Raw genomic sequence first — 19099 nt, 5'->3', positions numbered from 1 at the left:
TCATTTTGAAGTCTTGAGAAGCTCCCATGGAAGCTGAGCACTCAGACCTGAGATGCTTGATTATTTTTTCCACACAGAGGTTCTGGGGAAATCAGCCATACCTGAGCAAGTGCTCAACCCCGACTGAGAGACTGGGGAAGAGCTCACAGAGTGAACAGGCACTTTTATTTGCAGAGAAGGATAGGTTGCAACTTATTTCCTAGATTTTAAAATATTGCTTAATAAATGTTTGCATGTGTTTGTATATGTATAAAGAACTTCTTAACACAACAAAAAACAACAGTGACTACCTATGGTAAAGTGGGCATGCAAGATGACAAAGATCCTAAAGGCCGGGACGTGCTCAGCTTTCCCCAAAGAGGCCAGGGGAATGGAGTGACATGAGTAAGGGGAAGAGTGGCTGGAAATGAGGCCAGAGGGAAAACCAGGGAGCCAGTCCACGTAGGACCTCCAAAGGTGACGGAAGCCAGTGCAAGGTGATGTGATCTGATTTGCACTTTAAAAGGATCACTGTGGCTGCTGTGTTGAGGACAGACTGTAGTGGGAGCAGGATGGAAGCAGAGAGACCAGTCAGGAGACCACATCAGTGCCCAGGCAGGAGGCAATGGCTGGTGGCCAGGACCACAGTGAGAGTACTGGAGAGGATGAGAAGTGGCCAACACATGATAATAAAGCCTACCTTGGGTTGTCATGAGAATTCTATGAGAAAAAACTACAGGTAAAGTGCCTATTAGATGCCTATTTAGATGCTAAAGTGCCTATTAGATAGAAGGAAGATGTTAAGTAATGCCCTCTCTTATTATGCTATATTTTTCAGGTAGACTGGCTTATATGTAGGAGATCAAAGCTAGAGTATGATGTTCAAGGTCCTTGATCTAGGGATGGGCAGCTGTCCTCACCTGAAGCAGTGAGGGGAGGTTAGGCTGAGAAAGGGCCTTAATCTTCTTTAACCTTCACCTTAGAGGCCAACTTCAGGATACTGTTCCCAACTTCTTACAAAACATTTCCTCTTCAAAGTTTCATCATATACTCAATATCAATGCATATTTTTTAAAAAATTACCTGCCTTACCTCCACCTCAAGCCAGCTTTCTAAATGTTTCCTTCTACTAAAGACATACCAGTCTCACAGGCTGAACATTTAGATTCCTCTTTGTAGAATTATAAGAGGATGCTATCATTAAAGGTTGGTATTGTGGCCATTATCTGCTTAAAACACCTCTATTTACAAAAGAAGAAATGAGGCCCAGAATGAGGCATAACTAGCTGTGGGCCACTCCAGGTTTTAATGATCCAGCAAGGCCTAGAACCAGTTTTCTGGAACCTGTTCATTTTTTCAACAGCCCTCGCCCCTTGCCCATCCCACAACATGGTGAACAGTCCCTTAGATTGGCTGCCACAGGCCAGCATCTCTGGTCTGGTCACCACCACAGCTGCTTCGACCATCTTTCCTGTTATTGGCAAGTAAGCCTACCAGGAAGGCTCCTGGAGGCCCTGGCCTACACAGTGTCAAGTATGCTGGCTCTGGGTTCAAGTCATGGCTCTGCACTTACTAGCTGTGAGGCCTTCAGCAAATTTCCTAACTATGTTCTGCCTTAGCTTCATCGGAAAAATTCCGACCATGCAGGACTTAAGTAGAACACAGCATATAAAGTTCTTGACAAAGATCCAAGCAGTGCCTCTCCAAGAAGTTGCCATGGATGCCCACCCAGGGAACAAATTCTAATTGATTCAGTCTGGCCATCAGGGCCTTGCAGCAATTGGGCCTATTAAGTGTATGGAAACTGTCATGGCTTTCTGATCACAGACCTTCTGGTCAGGACAGCATTCTATGCACCCCCATTATGAGGCTCATTCCCAGTTCCTACCTCTGTGTTACAGTTTATGCTCCTCCTACCTGAGGTGCTGACCTTCCTTCTCTTTGTCTAACTTCTGGCACATCCTTCAAAGCCCCCACTGAAGACTCAGCATTTCTTCACAAGAACTTCCGGCCCCAACGCCATGATTTCTTCTCTACAGTACTACAGTATTTACGTGTGGTACACAACGTTCACTTCCTTATGCAAAGACATGGGAGCACTTAATTACCAGCATGGATTCTCGAGCAGACTGCCTGATCTCTCAGCCTTGGTCTCCTCATCCACAAATGGTGTTTATATTGGGGTTGTTGTGAGGATTTGACAAATAAATACTTAGTGAAAACAATTATTAATACATGTTATTATTATTGTATATTGCCATTAACTTCCCCTCGTTTTTTATGTAACTTCATTTTCGTTTTATAAGTTATTCTGACCACATGTACTACAATAGTCCTCCCTTATTCACAATTTCACTCCCATGGTTTTAGTTATCCACCATCAATAATTGTCCAAAAATATTACATGGAAAATTCCAGAAATAAACAACTCATAAGTTAAATCATGTTTTCTGAGTGGTGTGCTGAAATCTCACTCCATCCTCACTCCTGCCCGGGATGTGAATCGCCCCTTTGTCCCTCGTATCCACACCATCATATGCTGCTCGCCCATTAGTCACTCAGCAGCTGCGTGGGTTACCAAACTGGCTGTCACGATATCACAGTGTTCATGTTCAAGTCACCCCTATTTTCTTAATAACAGCCCCAAAGCACAGAGTAATAATGCTAGCAATTCAGATATGCCAAAGAAGAGCCCTAAAGTTCTTTCTTTGGGTGAAAACATGAAAGTTCTCTACTTAATAAATAAAAAAGAAAAAATTAGATGCTGTGTTACTAAAATCTACAGTATGAACAAGTCTTCTATCCATAAGATTGTGAAGAAGAAAAAGAAATCTATGCTATTTTTGTTGTCACACCTCAAACTGAAAAAGTTATGGCTCCAGGACATAATAAGTATTTAGTTAAGATGGAAAAAACATGAAATCTGTGGGTGGAAGTCATGACAGAAAACATGTTCCAACTGGCAGCAAAGTGTTGCACCAGAAAGCATTGAGCCTACCCCAACACATTAGCAAGGGACTCCCTGACATGAATGGCGCTACGCCGTTTACTGAAAGTTGGTGGTTACAATAAGATATTCTGAGAGAGACCACGTTCACATAAGTCTTAGTACTGTATACTGTTATAACTGTTTGACATTATTATTAGTTATTATTATTAATATCTTACTGTGCCTAACTTATAAGTTAAACTTTATCATAGGTGTGTACAATATGTACTGGAAGAATATAGTATATGGGTTTGGTACTATCTGCTGTTTCATGTATCCACTGGGGTCTCAGAACCTATCCCCCACGGATAAGAGGGAACTACTGTATACTTTTATCTGGTGTCTTAAATCATATCTCATACTACGAAGCTCAGCCCTGAGAATTTTGATATCTTTCCTCAAAGATTTCACCACATCTAATAATTCATTCTGAAAGTACTGATTTACTCAAAATATCAACCTCTCATCTCAGAGCTCATAGATGGTACAAAGTATAGGTAGCATGGTTATTAACCAGAGGCCTCAAAGAGGAGGAAGACTGAAGAAAAACAAAGTTTCCTCAAAATTAGAACCATCTGGTTTATTTCTACAGGAAGTTAACATTGGAGGTATGGAAGCTATTCTGTGGTTAGAACAAACAAATTAAAAAGCACTGAGGGTAACTGGAATATTCCATTCACGTGTTCCTGAGACACTGGTGTGTGCACAGCTACTGTCCTACTTTGTTCTGCATTCCATCCAAGGGGGTCCACCACTCCTTAGGAGCCATGTTAGGTCTGAGCAATGCCAACAAAGAATTCTATACCAGGAAGGGGTACCTCAAGCCAATGCATTGACAAGGGCAGTCCCTAATGATACCTACACTTTGTCACAATGCAGTGATCCTTGTGCCTTCTTCTTTTCTTTCTGTGGGGAATCAGTATGTTTACCAAAAACAGCAGCGCATTTTATAATGGGTGGGAGGGAGTTGAACTTTTCCCAGCATTACTTCCAAAAACCAGGTAAGATAAGAAATCATTCAGATTGATTAGACCAGCCTACCTCCATTTTTTCCCATATGGCTTCATAGTTGTCTTGGTGTTGAATATCTTGCATAAGTTTCTGAATTAAAGCAGATTTTGTGACAGAATGGCTTTCATTTTTCTCAGAAGATGAAGCTCTCTCTGACTTCTCATCAGCGTATTTCTTCATACCAGAGAGAGGCATACCCACCTCCTCGTCAGAAAGAATGTCACTCAGGGGCCCAGACTCAATGCTCTCCCCCAGGGAAGAGGCTATGTCGCTGGATGAGCTTGGAGACACCCTGCCCAGCCTTGTATGCTTCTTCTTGATATGGTACGTTGGATAGATCTCAGAGTCTGAATTCATCTCAGACAGTTCCCAGTCATCAATATTCTGAATGGTTTCTCCTCTGGGTTTCTGAGGCAGAAGCTTCGTTAAGTTTTCCAACTTCAGAGCTAATACTTCTGTCTGCTTAAGGTGAGAGGGCAGAGCCAGGTACTCATCGGAGCCGTACCAGGCCTCCACGACCCGACCATTCTTCATGATGTGACTTGGGGAGGAGGAGTAACATTTTTTGCTTTTGTGTTTTGAAAGAAGGGGCTCCGGAGATATAATATTGTCTGAGCCAACAGAGGATTTGCTGGTTTCAGTAAGAGGTGGTGAACTGGATGTTTCTGACTGCACTGGTAATTTGGTATTCCACCTTTGATTACAGGGCTCAAGTGAGGATGTGGAAGCAGAATCTGTTTCTGGCCCCTCTATGGCCTTAGAAGTACCAGAAGGAATTCCATTCGGCACCATGGAGCTCCTTGTGTTTTCTGCTTGCTTGCCTGAACCCGTTCCCCCTTTAGGTGTTTGGCCGGGAGGCACCTCTTCTGGGGTCTTATGTGGCTTTTTAAGTCGAGGTTTCTCATTATGGCAATCGTTAAGCCTTCCCAGGCTGGAGGAGATTTCTTTAATGTGACCTCTGACTGTGCTTTCAAGATACCCATCCCCCACCTTGTGCAAACACTCATAGGACTGGCTGGCGGCAGAGGTGCTGCTGGGGTAGGAAGACTGTAACACCAAGCAAAGCTTGGATCTGTCAGGAGGATCCACCAGAGAAGGGGTGCTTCTGCTCATCTCAGGCTTGAGATCTACCATCTGCTTCTTTCCATCAGTGCCTTTCAGATTATGCTTAAATTTTTCCTCTTTAAGGAAGAGCCCTCTTTTTGGCAATGTGGGCTGTGTGGGAGAGTCCTCATTATAATTAAAGCAATCTCTGATGGATCGCTTGGGGGTTGCATTTTCACAAGGAGGAGGCTGTTGGTTCTTAGCTCCAGGTTGGGAGGAGGGATTAGATTCTTGCTTGGCAGTCTCAGAAGAGGGCTGGACAGTATTCGTCAGAGCTTCCACTGAAGAAGACGTCCCCTGCGTTAAGCCTGGTTTCTCCTCGACTGTGGAAGCATTGTTTTCCTCACATCCACCTCCATCATCTGCTGAAAGGGACACTTCACTGCGGTGGGGAGGGACAGGGTCAGCAGCCACAGTAAGTAACCCGACACTTCGGATAAGCTCAGGGAACTCCTTTTCCATCTCACTGTAGCTCCAAGAGTCAAAGGGTTTGGTTTTGACCTGGCTCGAGGTCATGTCACCCAGGCCACCGAGCAAATCCTCACTGGGACTATAGTCAGACAGTTCAAACGCCGTAATACCACAATCCAGAGACAAGTAATTTTGAGAGCATTTGATAGTTAGCTGTCCTGAGTCATCCACTTCCGTTAGAGAATCAAGCCGGCCCTGAAACAGACAAAGGTGATGGTTTCAGTAAATGGAATATCAATTTCACTCACCTGCTGTTCAAATGCAATCTCAGCAAAGGCCGCTATAAGGTAAAAAGTGCATCAGTCTCAGTTGCTTCTGGCTTGACATATAGAATGGCATATTATCAATTATCATATTGCTTTTCATTGATATAATATCCTGTTCTTAAATATTTAAAGATTTTTCTTTAATTTGGAGAATAGAGCCTCGATAGAAATGGTCACAATCAAGCCAAAAATATCCATTCTTGCCTTAAAGTCCTATCATAAAGTAGTGTATTATTCATTTAATAAACATTCCTTAAATAATGCCTTGAGTAACAACATTTCTGGGAACAAATTATTGTAAGAGTTAAATCTCCATGAATGTCTCTTTCGCTTATTGCTATCACAACATTACTTACCACGGTGGCTAACTCATAGTAGATGCTCAATAAATATTTTTAAAGTGGAATAATTAGTCGTACTAAGTCTGTCATGTTAAATATACAGGGTCTGACAGAAGTAATGTCTGCTTGAGTGTGGCTGGCAGGGTAACAACATGGGTATAATAATTTATAGTTTTAATTTGAACATTTCACCTAAAATATCATATGATGTGCTTGAGTGTGATATTGCTGTTACAGAATTACATGCTTTGATTTTGTACTAAAAGACTTTGTAATAAAAAGGAGGCATTATTTGTGCCAGACCCTGTATATTCACAAATCACAGGAAGGTGAACTACTCAGTTTGCACACATAACAAAAACAGTCCAAGAGTAGCTTCTGTTTGTCCCCACCCTCCTGAAGGTGAGCACACAAATTCCTGGGAGAAATTGAGTATCAAAACTTTATCACTCTCATGCATTTCTGTCCCCACCTCCTTATCCATCCCCGCTCCCATTGGTATATGTTTGATACAGAGTGCCCACCTCCGTTGTTATAATTCCAGGTAGGTCAGTTGATAACTCCCCTATGCTAAAAAAAAATAATATTACCAACAAGTACTTTTAATTTTTTAATCTTTAATTATGGGATTATGGTTTTTGTCTCATTGCTAATACCATTTCTGATATTACACAGCAAATGAGACTTTTGGCTGATACTTGTTTGGGACAAAAGAGCCCCAGGAATCCTAGTATGTGTGCGTGTGTGTGCATGTGTACCAGGCTGAAGGACAGCCTGGTCGAATCTGTTTCCTTAGGAGATGAAGGATGGAAGATGAGCCACTGCATCCCCGGACCTCCTTTCTCCTGGAGGGAAAACAGGCTGAGCAAAGTGAAGCTGGACCTCATACAGCTGCTGGACCTGCGTCCTTTCAACCCAGTTATCCCAAGATTTGGCCTCTTTAAGACCTTACGTCAGGTTTTCCTGTTCATTTGCATGTTTTGCTTTGGAAATGTTCTCTTCCTTCAGGCCTTACTTTGCCTTTGTCTCCTACAGCCTTCACTCAATCTCTGCAACATGGAGATAAAGAATAATGATGAAAAGCCTGACTTCGCTTTTCTCAGCCTCATCTGTAAATGGGATGGTTGGTGGGTACTATTACTTTTTCATTTAAACCTCCCAACAACTTCCTTTTTGGGTGGGGTCTACATTATTGTCCCTATTTTATATAAACAAAGCCTGAGCAAATAAGAAACAAAACAAAACAAAACATGGCATAACTAGCAGATGGCCTTGCACCTGAGGGTCGGGCTAGACCTTAAACAGAAGCCTGACCCAGGGTCTACACTCTGACCTCTGCACCATAATTTTCTGAGGTTCACTGGATATTTTTTAAAACTGGCACACCCCCTCCTCCAGTTTGTTCTCCACATTGCTACCAGAGTAACATTTACAAATCTGATACTGTTAAATCTCTACTTAAAGTCCTTTATTAGCTTCCTGCTGCTAGGTTAAAAACCCAAACCCTTCCAAGGACAAACATGAAGAAGTCTCTCTCAAGTCACTCTCCTCTCCCCAGCTTCACCTGACCACAGTGTCCTCCTTTCAGTTTTTGAACATGCTGTGTTCCTCCCACCTCAGGGCCTTTGCACATGCTATTTCCTCTGTCAGGAAAGCTTTGCACCTGTAATGCCCCATAACTAATGGGCTCTTACCCCTCAGACCTCAGATCAAGTTGCACTTCTTCAAAATTCCAAACTCCCACCTAAGTCAGAATCTTTTCTTATAGACTCTTATAACATTGGGTTGTTTTTCCTTTAAGCATTTATCTCAATCTTTAAATGAATACTGTGATTATTTAATTATCTTGTTTCCCCCACTAGTCTGTATGCACCACAACAGTATAAATCACAGAGAAAATGGCCGACTCCCCAGGATACCTGCAACATTTAGCATGCCGATCTGCATAGAACAAGCTTTCAAAGGCACATCTGTTGAATAAATGAATGAATGATGACACTTTGGAATGTGTCTCTATCCCCTCCTGTAATTTCGTCCTTTGATTATGTAGTTTTAGTTGACTCCATTGGTGAAAAAGCCACGTTTTAGAGTCAAATTTTACCTCTAGCACTAATTAGCCATGTGACCATGACCCAGCAGCTCAATGTCACTAAGCCTCATTTCCTTCATCTGCAAACAGGAAATGGCAAGTCTGCCCACAGGGCTGCTGTGAGGCTTAAAAGAGTTAATATACGTAAAACACAAGTCTGACACATAGACAGGAGCTTAATGAATGTTCACTCATATTATTACAATATTTTTACTATTCAAGTATATTTAGGGAGAATTTTTTTATCAAAATGAGAGGGATCCCTATGCTAAATTATAATGCACAAAGTGAGAAAACAATATTAACTGCCAAATGACCTAAGTGGAAATGTGTGACTTATATGCTTCATACCTGAACCAGGACCAAAAAATACCAAGGAATGAGGCAGCCAAATAAAGTCCACTTTATACAATTTTTAAGAATGTAATGGTAGAGCCCTGGCAGGGTAGTTCACTTGGTTGGAGCATTGTCCTGCACATCAAAGTGTTGTGGGTTCAATCCCCAGTCAGGGTGTGTACGAGGAGGCAACCCATCAATGTTTCTCTCTCCTCTTTCTCTCTCTCTCTCTCTCTCTCTCTCTCCCCCTCCCTCTCTTCCTCCCTCTTTCAAATCAATAAAAACATATCGTCACATGAGGATTGAAAAAAAAAGAAAGTAATGGTGGAAATTCCAATTTAAAGGCAGGCTGTATTTTTCAAATTTTTAAAAATTTAACTGCTGGGGACTTCTGGCAAGATGGAGGAATAGGTGGATGCACTGTGCCTCCTCGCACAACCAAGATTGGAACAGCAATAATTTACAGATAGAATAACACCCAGAACTGATAGAGGATTTATTTGAATGGAAGTCGGACAGCCAAGAAGTTGAAATAGACCAATACATCCAGACTGGTAGGAGAAGACCAGCCGGGTGGGCGGGGGGCGGGTGCGGGGCTGGCACGGGTCAGTGGCGCGCGGAGGTCGGGGAAAATTTGGCGCAAAATCGGCGCAACAGCCATCCGGGGCGCAAGAACGCAGCGGTGATCCCTGAGTACGCAAGCTGCGGCTGGCAGACCCAGTGAGGCGGCGATTGTGGACCAGGGCAGAGCTCGCAGCCCAGGATCCCAGAGAAGGGTCTGAGCCTAGGAGAACGGAACTACCGCCATTGTTCCCTCCCATCCCCGCTCCCGCCCCCACATATAAATCACAATCTAGTGACTGGGGTGCCCAGCCCCGGTGAACACCTAAGGCTCCGCCCCCCACCGTAACAAGAGTGACCAGACCGGGAAAAAAAAGAAAAAAAAAAGGAGAGACAGGGAGAGACATGTTTCCAACAGAACACATCAGTCCCCCAGGACTCATCATTTTGAGCAACCAAGAAATAGCCAATCTACCAGATGCACAGTTCAAAACACTGGTGATCAGGAAGCTCATGGAATTGGTTGATTTTGGGTGCAAATTAGATGAAAAGATGCAGGATACCATAAAAGAGATGCAGGAAGATACATGGAAGAGAGCCAATAGTGAAGGGAAGGAAACTGGGTCTCAAAACAATACAGTGGACCAGAAGGAAGATAGAATCAACCAAGCAGGAAAGCATGATGAAATAAGAATTCAAAAAAACAAGAAGAAGCTTAAGAACATCCAGGACACCTTTAAACGTTCCAACATCCGAATTATAGGGGTACCAGAAGGGGAAGGGGAAAAGCAACAAATTGAGCATGTATTTGAACAAATAATAAAGGAGAACTTCCCCAATCTGGCAAAAGGAATAGTCTTCCAAGAAATCCAAGAAGCTCAGAGAGCCCCAAAGAAGTTGGGCCCAAGAAGAAACACACCAAGGCACATCATAATTACATTAGCCAAGGTAAAAATGAAGGAGAGAATCCTAGAAGCAGCAAGAGATAAGGGGACAGTAACCTACAAAGGAGTTCCCATCAGACTATCAGCTGATTTCTCAAAAGAGACCTTACAGGTAAGAAGGGGCTGGAAAGAAATATTCCAAGTCATGAAAGACAAGGACCTACATCCCAGATTGCTCTATCCAGCAAAGCTCTCATTTAGAATGGAAGGGCAGACAAAGTGCTTTTCAGATAAGGTCAAGTGAAAGGAGTTCATCATCACCAAGCCCTTATTTTATGAAATGCTAAAGGGACTTATCTAAGAAAAGAAGATAAAGAAAAAACATGTATAGTAAAAGGACAACAAACTCACAATGATTAACAACCACACCCAAAGCAAAACCAAAAGAAACTAAGTAAACAACTAGAACAGGAACAGAACCACAGACATGGAGGGTTAGCAACAGGGGGGTGGGAGGAGGAGAGAGGGGGAAAAGGTATAGAGAATAAGTAGCATAGAATGTAGGTTGAAAATAGATAGGGGGAGGGCAAGAATAGTATGGGAAATGTAGGAGCTAAAGAAATTATAAGTATGACACATGGACATGACTAAAGGGGGGGGAATGTGGGTGGGAGAGGGGGTACAGGGTGGAGGGGAGAGAAGGGGGGAAATGGGACAACTGTAATGGCATAATCAATAAAATATATTTTAAAAAATAATACAAAAAATTTAACTGCTTAGTGTTCAGAACTTACTCCTTTATAAAAATAGTATTATAAATGATGGTTAAGTTCCAAAGCTATCCCATTAGTTGATATTTAAATTACTAACTAGTTGAAATTTGCATTATTTTTATCACATTTATCATAAAGGTACAGCACTGTGGCTACTTGAGTGAGCTTAGAGGTATTAAGAAAAAGTGTTTCTATAATGGCTAGAGAAAAAGAAATATGAGAGGTCAGGTAAAAATTAGTCCTCTGAAAGTGTCAGCCACCTGGTTCTAGATAGGCTTGGACACAGTGGCCCTGGGAGAGCATTTAGTCCCCATTTTCATGGTCACAGAACCTTAAGACCAGGGATACTGTCTTACCCAAAAATAAGAGGCACTTAATAAATGATGTCAGATAAATACATGACCTGAGACTACATATCAGATAATAGGGCATGGCCCCCTTTTCCCAAGTCTTCCCCTGACGATACCTTCCCTATCCAGCCCTTTGTTGGGAAAACAAAATACTATCCTCAAAAACACTTACTGCTCCAGAGTAAGCCCTCTCCCATCCTGTTCCCAGGTGAGAGGGAAAAAAGAATTATTATTACAACAGGAAACAGTTAAGAGCCAGTTTTGTTTGTTTTATTTCATTATTCCTGGACATATATCCTTACTTACCTATGAAGCACTCACCTTCCATCTATGAACGGCAACTACTTTAATACTCCTTACCCTTCTTAATAAATGAAACAACAAGTACAATAAAATGCTTATCACAGTAACTGAAATATAGAACACTTCAGTACAACACAGTTTGTACACAATGTAGAGCTTTGTCCCTAAGGGGTTTTCATTTGTTTCTTTGTTCCATTTGGTTTCAGTAAGGTGTCTGCTAATTTGCTTACAACATTTGATCTGCTCCATATTTAAATTAAAAAATTAAAATCATATGTTTTGTTTTTTCAAGGACACGAAGGGTGAAAACTTGCCACTTTCTTGACTTTCCAACTTATTCTTTAATATGGCTCTGAAACTCAACTAACTTCCAAGAAGAGAAAAATGAATTCACCTTTATTGGAAGGATATTTACTATTCTAATTTATCAGCATGTTTTATGCCATTTCCCTCTTCATTTTACAAATCTTTCACAACTGAATTTATTCTGATAAAGCCAAGAATTTTATCCTAATCCCTTCCTGTTCTCCACAATTCCAGTGTGCTGACAGAAACAAATAAAACTAAGCAGTCTTTGAAATAGGATGGGGAATCCATAGCTTCAGGAAGGATGATAACGGAGACAGTGCTTCAATTCACAGAAAAACATCCACAACGCAGATGGCTAAGAATCCACTGTTCCTTTATCCTCCATACAATGTACTGTTGCCTCTTTATGACAAGACAATTGGCTTCGAACATGAAAATGCATATAATTATTTCCAATCATTCTGTACATAATTGTTGAGCTCACATTGTGAAAACCAGAATAGATACTACTTACTGGCAACATAGCTGTGAAATTAGTTAGCCTCAGTGGCTTTCCACCATTTCTTGGGACACCACTTCATGAATGACATGAGTTCAAATACATGCATGATAAACGTATTCCACAACACAATAACAACAGTGATAACAATAAACCCTAGAGCACTCATACGTCCCCAGCTCTCCCACAAGGGCTGGCAATCATTAAACAGTTATTGAATGAATAAATATGTAACATGAATTCGTTTGACTCAGTGATTTCTAGTGTCCCCTCTAATAGTGGAAAGGGGCAGATTCGATGACTGTTCAGTGCTGGAGGCTGAGCAGAGCCAGCAGAACACATGAGGAAGAACAAAGAGAGGATGTACACATCAGAGATGCCAGGTAGACATCTGAAGGAAGCTCTTCTCCAAGTTCAGACAAACCTTTTCCATCTATATTCTCCACCTCGCAGGTACCAGATTTAGGACTGAGTAGGCCAGTTGGAATTCTTTGTAGGATTCCCACAACACAAGAGTACCAATTAAGGGCCCTCTAGGGGTCCTACTTGGGAGGGATGGCATCTGGGGACTGATACCTCCCCACACACACATATTCATCCTATGATTTAAAAAGGACTCTACCAAAATCTCTATAAGCTCCCTCACTGCCACAATAAAAGGGAAAGCTAAATGAAAACAGACCATGACTTAATGTAAGAAGTGAGCCTAATAGATTTTGATTCCCATACATTTCCAGGGCCTTCAGGGAATTTGCCGCAGCAAGAGCATCATTGTTATGAAAATAATAATCAACAAGTATAAATCATTTGTGAGAATGGGCAGATTTGTTTTGCTTGTTGATAATGTTGGAGTCATTAAAACATTAATAAATTAATGAATTATGCAGCACTCTTTATAAGACCTTTAATCATATATAGTCATACAAATTATTTATAAAGTTGTAAAAATACATATTTTCCAGAAAACTAACAGTGGAGCACTTAGTGGGTATCAAGAGCCTAGGGACTGTGTACATACACCCACACTTTATCTATATGTGGTATTTATGCATGTATGTGCACATCCATCTACCTACCTACCTACTTAATCAGTTTATCTGTCTACACACACACACAACCACTGCTTAATTAATTAGTGCAGTGCTTTACTCTACAATATATGTCAATTTCATTTGGGAATGAAAGAGTTCATCTGGATTCAAATTTACAGTGTTCATTCTTAAGCCATGCATCAAGAATAACAACAACAAATTCTTTACAGTACACTTAATATGAGTACAGAAAAATCTAAATATATTGATTGTGCAAAATTCTAAAGTTCATTTGACTCATTACATACAGAATGATTTTTCTGAAGCATGAATCTAATCATGTCAATTCCCTGCACAAACTGTTCTGTTGTCCTGAAAATAACATCCAGTTCTCTTAAGAAGATTGTTAATACGTCTTTTCATCTTCATGATCTGACCTCTGCTTACCTACAGTACTAGTTCAAAGCCTATTTCCTGGTTCCTTGAATTTTTTGCTCCTATTTTATCTATAGTTCTATGAGCCTGTCAATCTCTCTCTTACCTCTGGATCTTCCCTCTGTCTAGAACATTTTCTACCTCAGTTCACCAGTCTAACCCTGCTTCTCCTTCAGGTCTCAGTTTAGACTCATTTCTGGAAAGGCTTCCTGTCTGAATCAGGTGCACATTCTCTGCCATCCAGTGGAATCACAAAGAGTTATCACTGTCTGTCCACTTGTCCACATCCCACACTAGACTCAAAGCTCCTTGAAGGCAAAGACCATGATTTGATCACTATTATATTCTTAGCACCTAGTGCTTGGCTCATATTAAGCACTCAATAAGTATAAATTAAATGGGGAACAAGGAACCAGATTAATACCAACTATGGGTGGTACCTAGGCAAACTATCAGGTAGGTATGAATTAATGCTGATGTAAAGCTTCATTCACATTAAAAGTGTCCTAGCTTCTGGTCACTGTACCTAGTTTGAAGCCCAGCTCATGACCTGCTTATTTACACCTGCTAGGTAGGATAGGTAGTAAACTAAGGCAGGGAGGAGGAGGGAGACATGTCTCACCTGTTGACTCAGCAGTCCTGAGCCCAGTCCAATAAGATTGCTGGGTGTTCTGAACATCACCAGCAAAGATGGCGCAGGAGAAAGGGAGTCCTTGAAACTCTGTGTACTAAGAAAGGGAGGCTCTGCAGCAATTTCATTAACTAAGACAAAGAGCCTTTACTAGCTGAGAAAGAAAGCCTTTGTAGCTGTACATTATTCCCAAGGTTTAGAAGGGGGAGGAGGGGTACCTAGAAGCTGATTAAAGTATATAACCTCTGAACCCCGACAGGACACTCTCAGATTAGCTGAGTGCCCACTTGTAGCCTTGGCTCAAGAATATAGAACAAACTACTTACTAACAAACTTATTAATAACTTTGTTTTCTCTCTATGTGGGGCATTCAGACTAGCCAGGTGCCTGCTTGCACTTTGTGCTTGTGTGAGGATTTCATAAACAAACATGTTATCTCATTTCCATTATACATGTCGTCTCTCGTTTGAATTCATCTCTTGCAGAGAAGACAAGAACCAAGGAGAGGCGGGGAAATCCCCTGACTCAGGTCTCCCTGGCAACATACCTACAAAGAATTCCTATCCCACATCTGTGAACTGAAAACATTCTCCAATGGTCACACTTGACAACGCATTCATTATTTTGCTTCAAAGAAAATACCCACCTCTGTTGTCTCTTCGGAGAAAGCTTGCAGAATGTCTGTCTGCCTGGTGTAGTTGCCATTGGCGTCCTGCAGACCTTGCAGAATGCGTTCCCGCAGGACCAGCACGGAGACTCGGAGCTGGTGCCAGAGGAGCTGCACCGCGTGGATGTCCACAATCACATTGACAGAGTAGGACAGCAGCTTCAGGGAGAACTCAGTCTCAAGGAGGGCGTGGATTTGTTCAACATGATCAGAAATATCTTCGCAAATGTCCTGCAGTAAAAAAAAAAGGGGGGTGGGCAAAAATATGATGACTACTTTGCCCTTATCCTGGGGAAACAACGGTTAGAAAGAAGTGACTCCTTCCCTGACACCAATTATCAGCGCCTACAGGTCAGGTGAGCACAGGTAGATAGCTGGCCTTTGTTCTCATTCACCTGCGACCGCAGGCCATATTCCTGGGCACTGGGCCTTTCGTGCACACAGGTAAGTTGATATTTTTCTAAACCACAAAAATTCTATTCTTTCAGATACCAAAATTGAAAGTTCAGCCAAGGTGAGAAGTCACCTCACAAATCCACCCTCTGTTCTCTTTATTTACTATTTGTGATTCTGGCAAGTAAGCCAACAGCGATTCTTCCCGCTGGTAGCGCCTCCACCGAGCACACAGCGCTTCAGGGCGGGAGCGTCGCCCAGACACTCAGCATGAAGAGAGACGGGCTAGAATCTAAGTCCTGGAGCATATCCCAGCCATTCTCAGTGAACCACAGGGTCTTCGGTGTAAGAGACAATTGTCACATTCCCACAGGGACACAATTTCATTCTTAAATTTATAATGTATATCTAAATATGATCCCATACTTTGCAAGTAGACTCATTCTCAAGAAGGAAAGCCAGAGAGACCCCAAGGATGAAGAAACACAAAATACAGTTTTGTTTTGTTTTTAAGGCCTAGACAATTTAAATAAAAACATCCATAGGTCCTGACCTGGTAGCTCAGTTGGTTAGAGTGTCATCTCAATATACCAAGGTTGTGGGTTCCATCTCCAGTCAGGATGCATATGAAAAGCAACCAATGAATGCATTGATAAGTGGGGAAACAAATTAATCTTTCTCTTTCTCTCTCCCCTCCTCCCTGCTTACCTTCCTCTCTCTGACCTCTAAAATTAATAAATAAAAATAAAAATAGGCAAAAAATCTATTGAATAATGGTACAGAATTGTTTTGGATTTTGAATAATAATTATTGTACAACTCCAGTAGCTCTAATATTAGTTCTTGACACCCCAAAACTATTGGTGGTAGTGATACACATTGGTGATAATAAAAATGGAAAAGAATACTAGGTGTAAAGGCCTAAGTGTGGATATGGGAAAAAGCAGAGTGTTTTGGGTCCTACACTGTCAGATAAATAATTTCATGAGCTCTAAACACAAGCAGTGGGTCCACAGAGTGTGTAGATTTGTGCAAGCTTTCAGGCCAGTGGGTTACAGCAGAGGAGCAGTCCTTTGGAATTCAAAATTTAATTTAAAGGAATATATGCATGTATTATATAGAATTTACACACATGGCAGTCTAAAGCAGGGAACCCTGGGCACTACAATTTCATTTGTATATGTTTGTGTGTATGTAGGTATTATACTGGGCACTGGGGACAGAGAAGAATAAGACAGAATTACCCTTAAGAATCTTGTAATTTACTGGCCACAGACTGCCCCAGCCCCGTCCTCTGCAGGCCCCCGTGTGTCCAGACAGTACAGATGAAAAGTGTTCACAGAAGAAACACCACAGGAGTTGGTGCAAAACATCCCAACCTGGGAGAAATCGAACAGCAAACACCAAACTTTTTTCATGTTAACTTTTTATGTGAAGAAGAGTTCATTAGAATTATATACTTAACTCATTAATTATACTTACAAATTCCTTTCAGCCTGTTCCAAAAACCTTGAAAGAGATAAAAAGTTTAAACTAAGTAGATGTTGGAGTCCTGATTATGTAACGTTCTTACAAACATGGCTCAGGAGCACATGCAGTCCAAAAGAGATTTGGGGCACAAATTACAGTACCCTATTACCCAGAGCATGGGAACCAATCACAGCCACACTAGCTCTCTCTGCTGACCTTCAGCATAAGAAAGCAGGCCTCTAACTGCCACCACAAGATACCCCATGCTGCCCGGGCCTCAACTAGTGCATGCTTAGAGCATCTACTCCTTTGATCCCCCACACCTCTGACTGACAGCACAGGCCCTGCATCCTTTGCCTCCTTGGGATGCTCATTCCTGTGGAGTACTGTGTTGCCTTGGAAAAGTCCCTTCCTCTCACTGCTGATACTTCCAAATTCTCTGTACTTTTCTGGCCCATACTCCCATTCCCTTGTAAGGAAAACACTCCATAATAAGAAATGTGTGAGTAATTATATCATCCACCTCCTGCTCTCACCCAGCCCTCACTCTGCCCAAGGACCTTGCTTTCCCTGTCACCCTCCCAGGGATGCGGCCCACTGCCCGGGCCTCACCTGAAAGATGGACATAGGCCTCCAGGGGGAGGGCGGGCCTCAGCGTTTCTCTGCCACTTCCTGATCATTATTCTTTCGCCCTCTCACTAACTACCTTCTTCCCTAGCAGGTGCCTACTGTCCACTGAAGTTTTACCTACTTAAAATTTCCCATCATTCTACATGGATTTCAGTCATTCCCTTATATTTTTTTCTTCTGAGGAAAAAAAAAAAATGTTCTCCAGCAAGCTCATTTAGATGTCCAAATCAAGAGATGTCTCAAAGACTAAGATACTTTTAATTACAAAGTAAAGATAGTTTTTAAATATCCTTCAAGCGATAACATTTTTATAGATACTCAAGTTGTTCCTATCCCAATCCATATTTATTAAGGATAGAAGGAAAATATCTTTAGCAATTAATTACTTCTGTTTTTTCAGCAAATGCTTTGAGTACACAAAGGTGCACATTCCAGAGCCCGCCCCCTGGAGTTCCCTGGCCAGCAGGAAGGTGAGTGTTCACACAGGCTGCACAGATGAGAAGGAACTGGGCCCATGGGGCGAAGAACCAAGGGAGAAGAACACTCTCCTAAGTAAGTCAAGTTTGGGTCAAAACTCGACAGTAAGGAAACAACCAACCCAATTACAAAACAGGCAAAAGACTTGAACAAAGAGTGTAAGTGGATGTAATGATGGCAAATAAGCACATGGAAAAAAACATTCGTCCTCATTAGCCATTAGGGAAATATATGTATTAAAACCAGAATAAGACACCATTATGCATATATCTATTAGGATGACTAAAGTTAAAAGAAAATTACCAAATGTTGACTAGTGTCAAAGCAATTGGAACTCTCCTACACTGCTGGTGGGAATGCAAAATAATACAGAACTGCAGAAAACAGTTCAACTGTTTCTTAGTGAAGTTGGACATATACTTACAATAATACAACCCAGCAATTCCATTCCTGGGTGCTTACGTTAGAGAAATGAAGGCCTAGGTATAAACAGAAATGAAAAGAATCTCTACTCACAGTCTCAAAAGGTTACACAGCATATATTTCCATTTATATGACATGCTCAGAAGACAAAATCCTAGCAGAGAAGAATAGATGAGCAGTTGCAGGGGCTGAGGGAGGGGAGAGTGACTGTAGACTGACAGCCTGAGGGGTGTTTCGAGGCGATGGAACTGTCCCCCATCCTCACTGTGGAGGTGGTTATATGAATCTGCAGGTGGGTTACAATCTGTAGAACTGTGTATCAGAAATGAAAGTGAATTTTTCTGTATGATAGTTTTAAAAATAACAACAGAAAAGAAAATCAGTTTATAGTAGTGTTATTAAGATGCATGTAAACATTTGTTTTGGGTCATACATTCCTTTCAGATTCTTGGAAATTACAAGTAGCATACCTCTTATCGTTATGGCACTACAATCATCAGGCCTAACTCTGTAACTTCCACATGATTTTCAGAAAAGTATAAAAGAAAATGAGGTTAATCTGGAGCCCATCCCAAATCAAATAACAATGGTTAATAATCTATCTTCGAAGTTGGGTAACATTTTTTCCATAGATATCACTGGGTTAATCTGGGAAAGTGATACTTTCCATTGTTTTGT

General features: G+C 41.6%; 1 protein-coding gene across 5 annotated transcripts in view; it reads right to left on the bottom strand.

Moving 5' to 3' along the window:
• Nucleotides 1-19099, bottom strand: part of AKAP6 (A-kinase anchoring protein 6) — a 480213-nt gene that overhangs the window by 279706 nt on the left and 181408 nt on the right. For all 5 annotated transcript variants that reach the window (XM_045841111.1, XM_045841112.1, XM_045841110.1 and 2 more), the window contains exons 3-4: nt 15009-15260; nt 4010-5749 (exon numbers count right to left, since the gene is read on the bottom strand). In XM_045841111.1, the coding sequence (XP_045697067.1) occupies nt 4010-5749; nt 15009-15260 (1992 nt within the window). The remainder of the gene's footprint in view (nt 1-4009; nt 5750-15008; nt 15261-19099) is intronic.

The sequence above is a fragment of the Phyllostomus hastatus genome, unplaced genomic scaffold (genome assembly GCF_019186645.2).
Source record: "Phyllostomus hastatus isolate PE091 unplaced genomic scaffold, TTU_PhHast_1.1 phas_contig_348, whole genome shotgun sequence".
NCBI lineage: Eukaryota > Metazoa > Chordata > Mammalia > Chiroptera > Phyllostomidae > Phyllostomus > Phyllostomus hastatus.
This window is presented reverse-complemented; position numbering and strand designations above follow the sequence as displayed.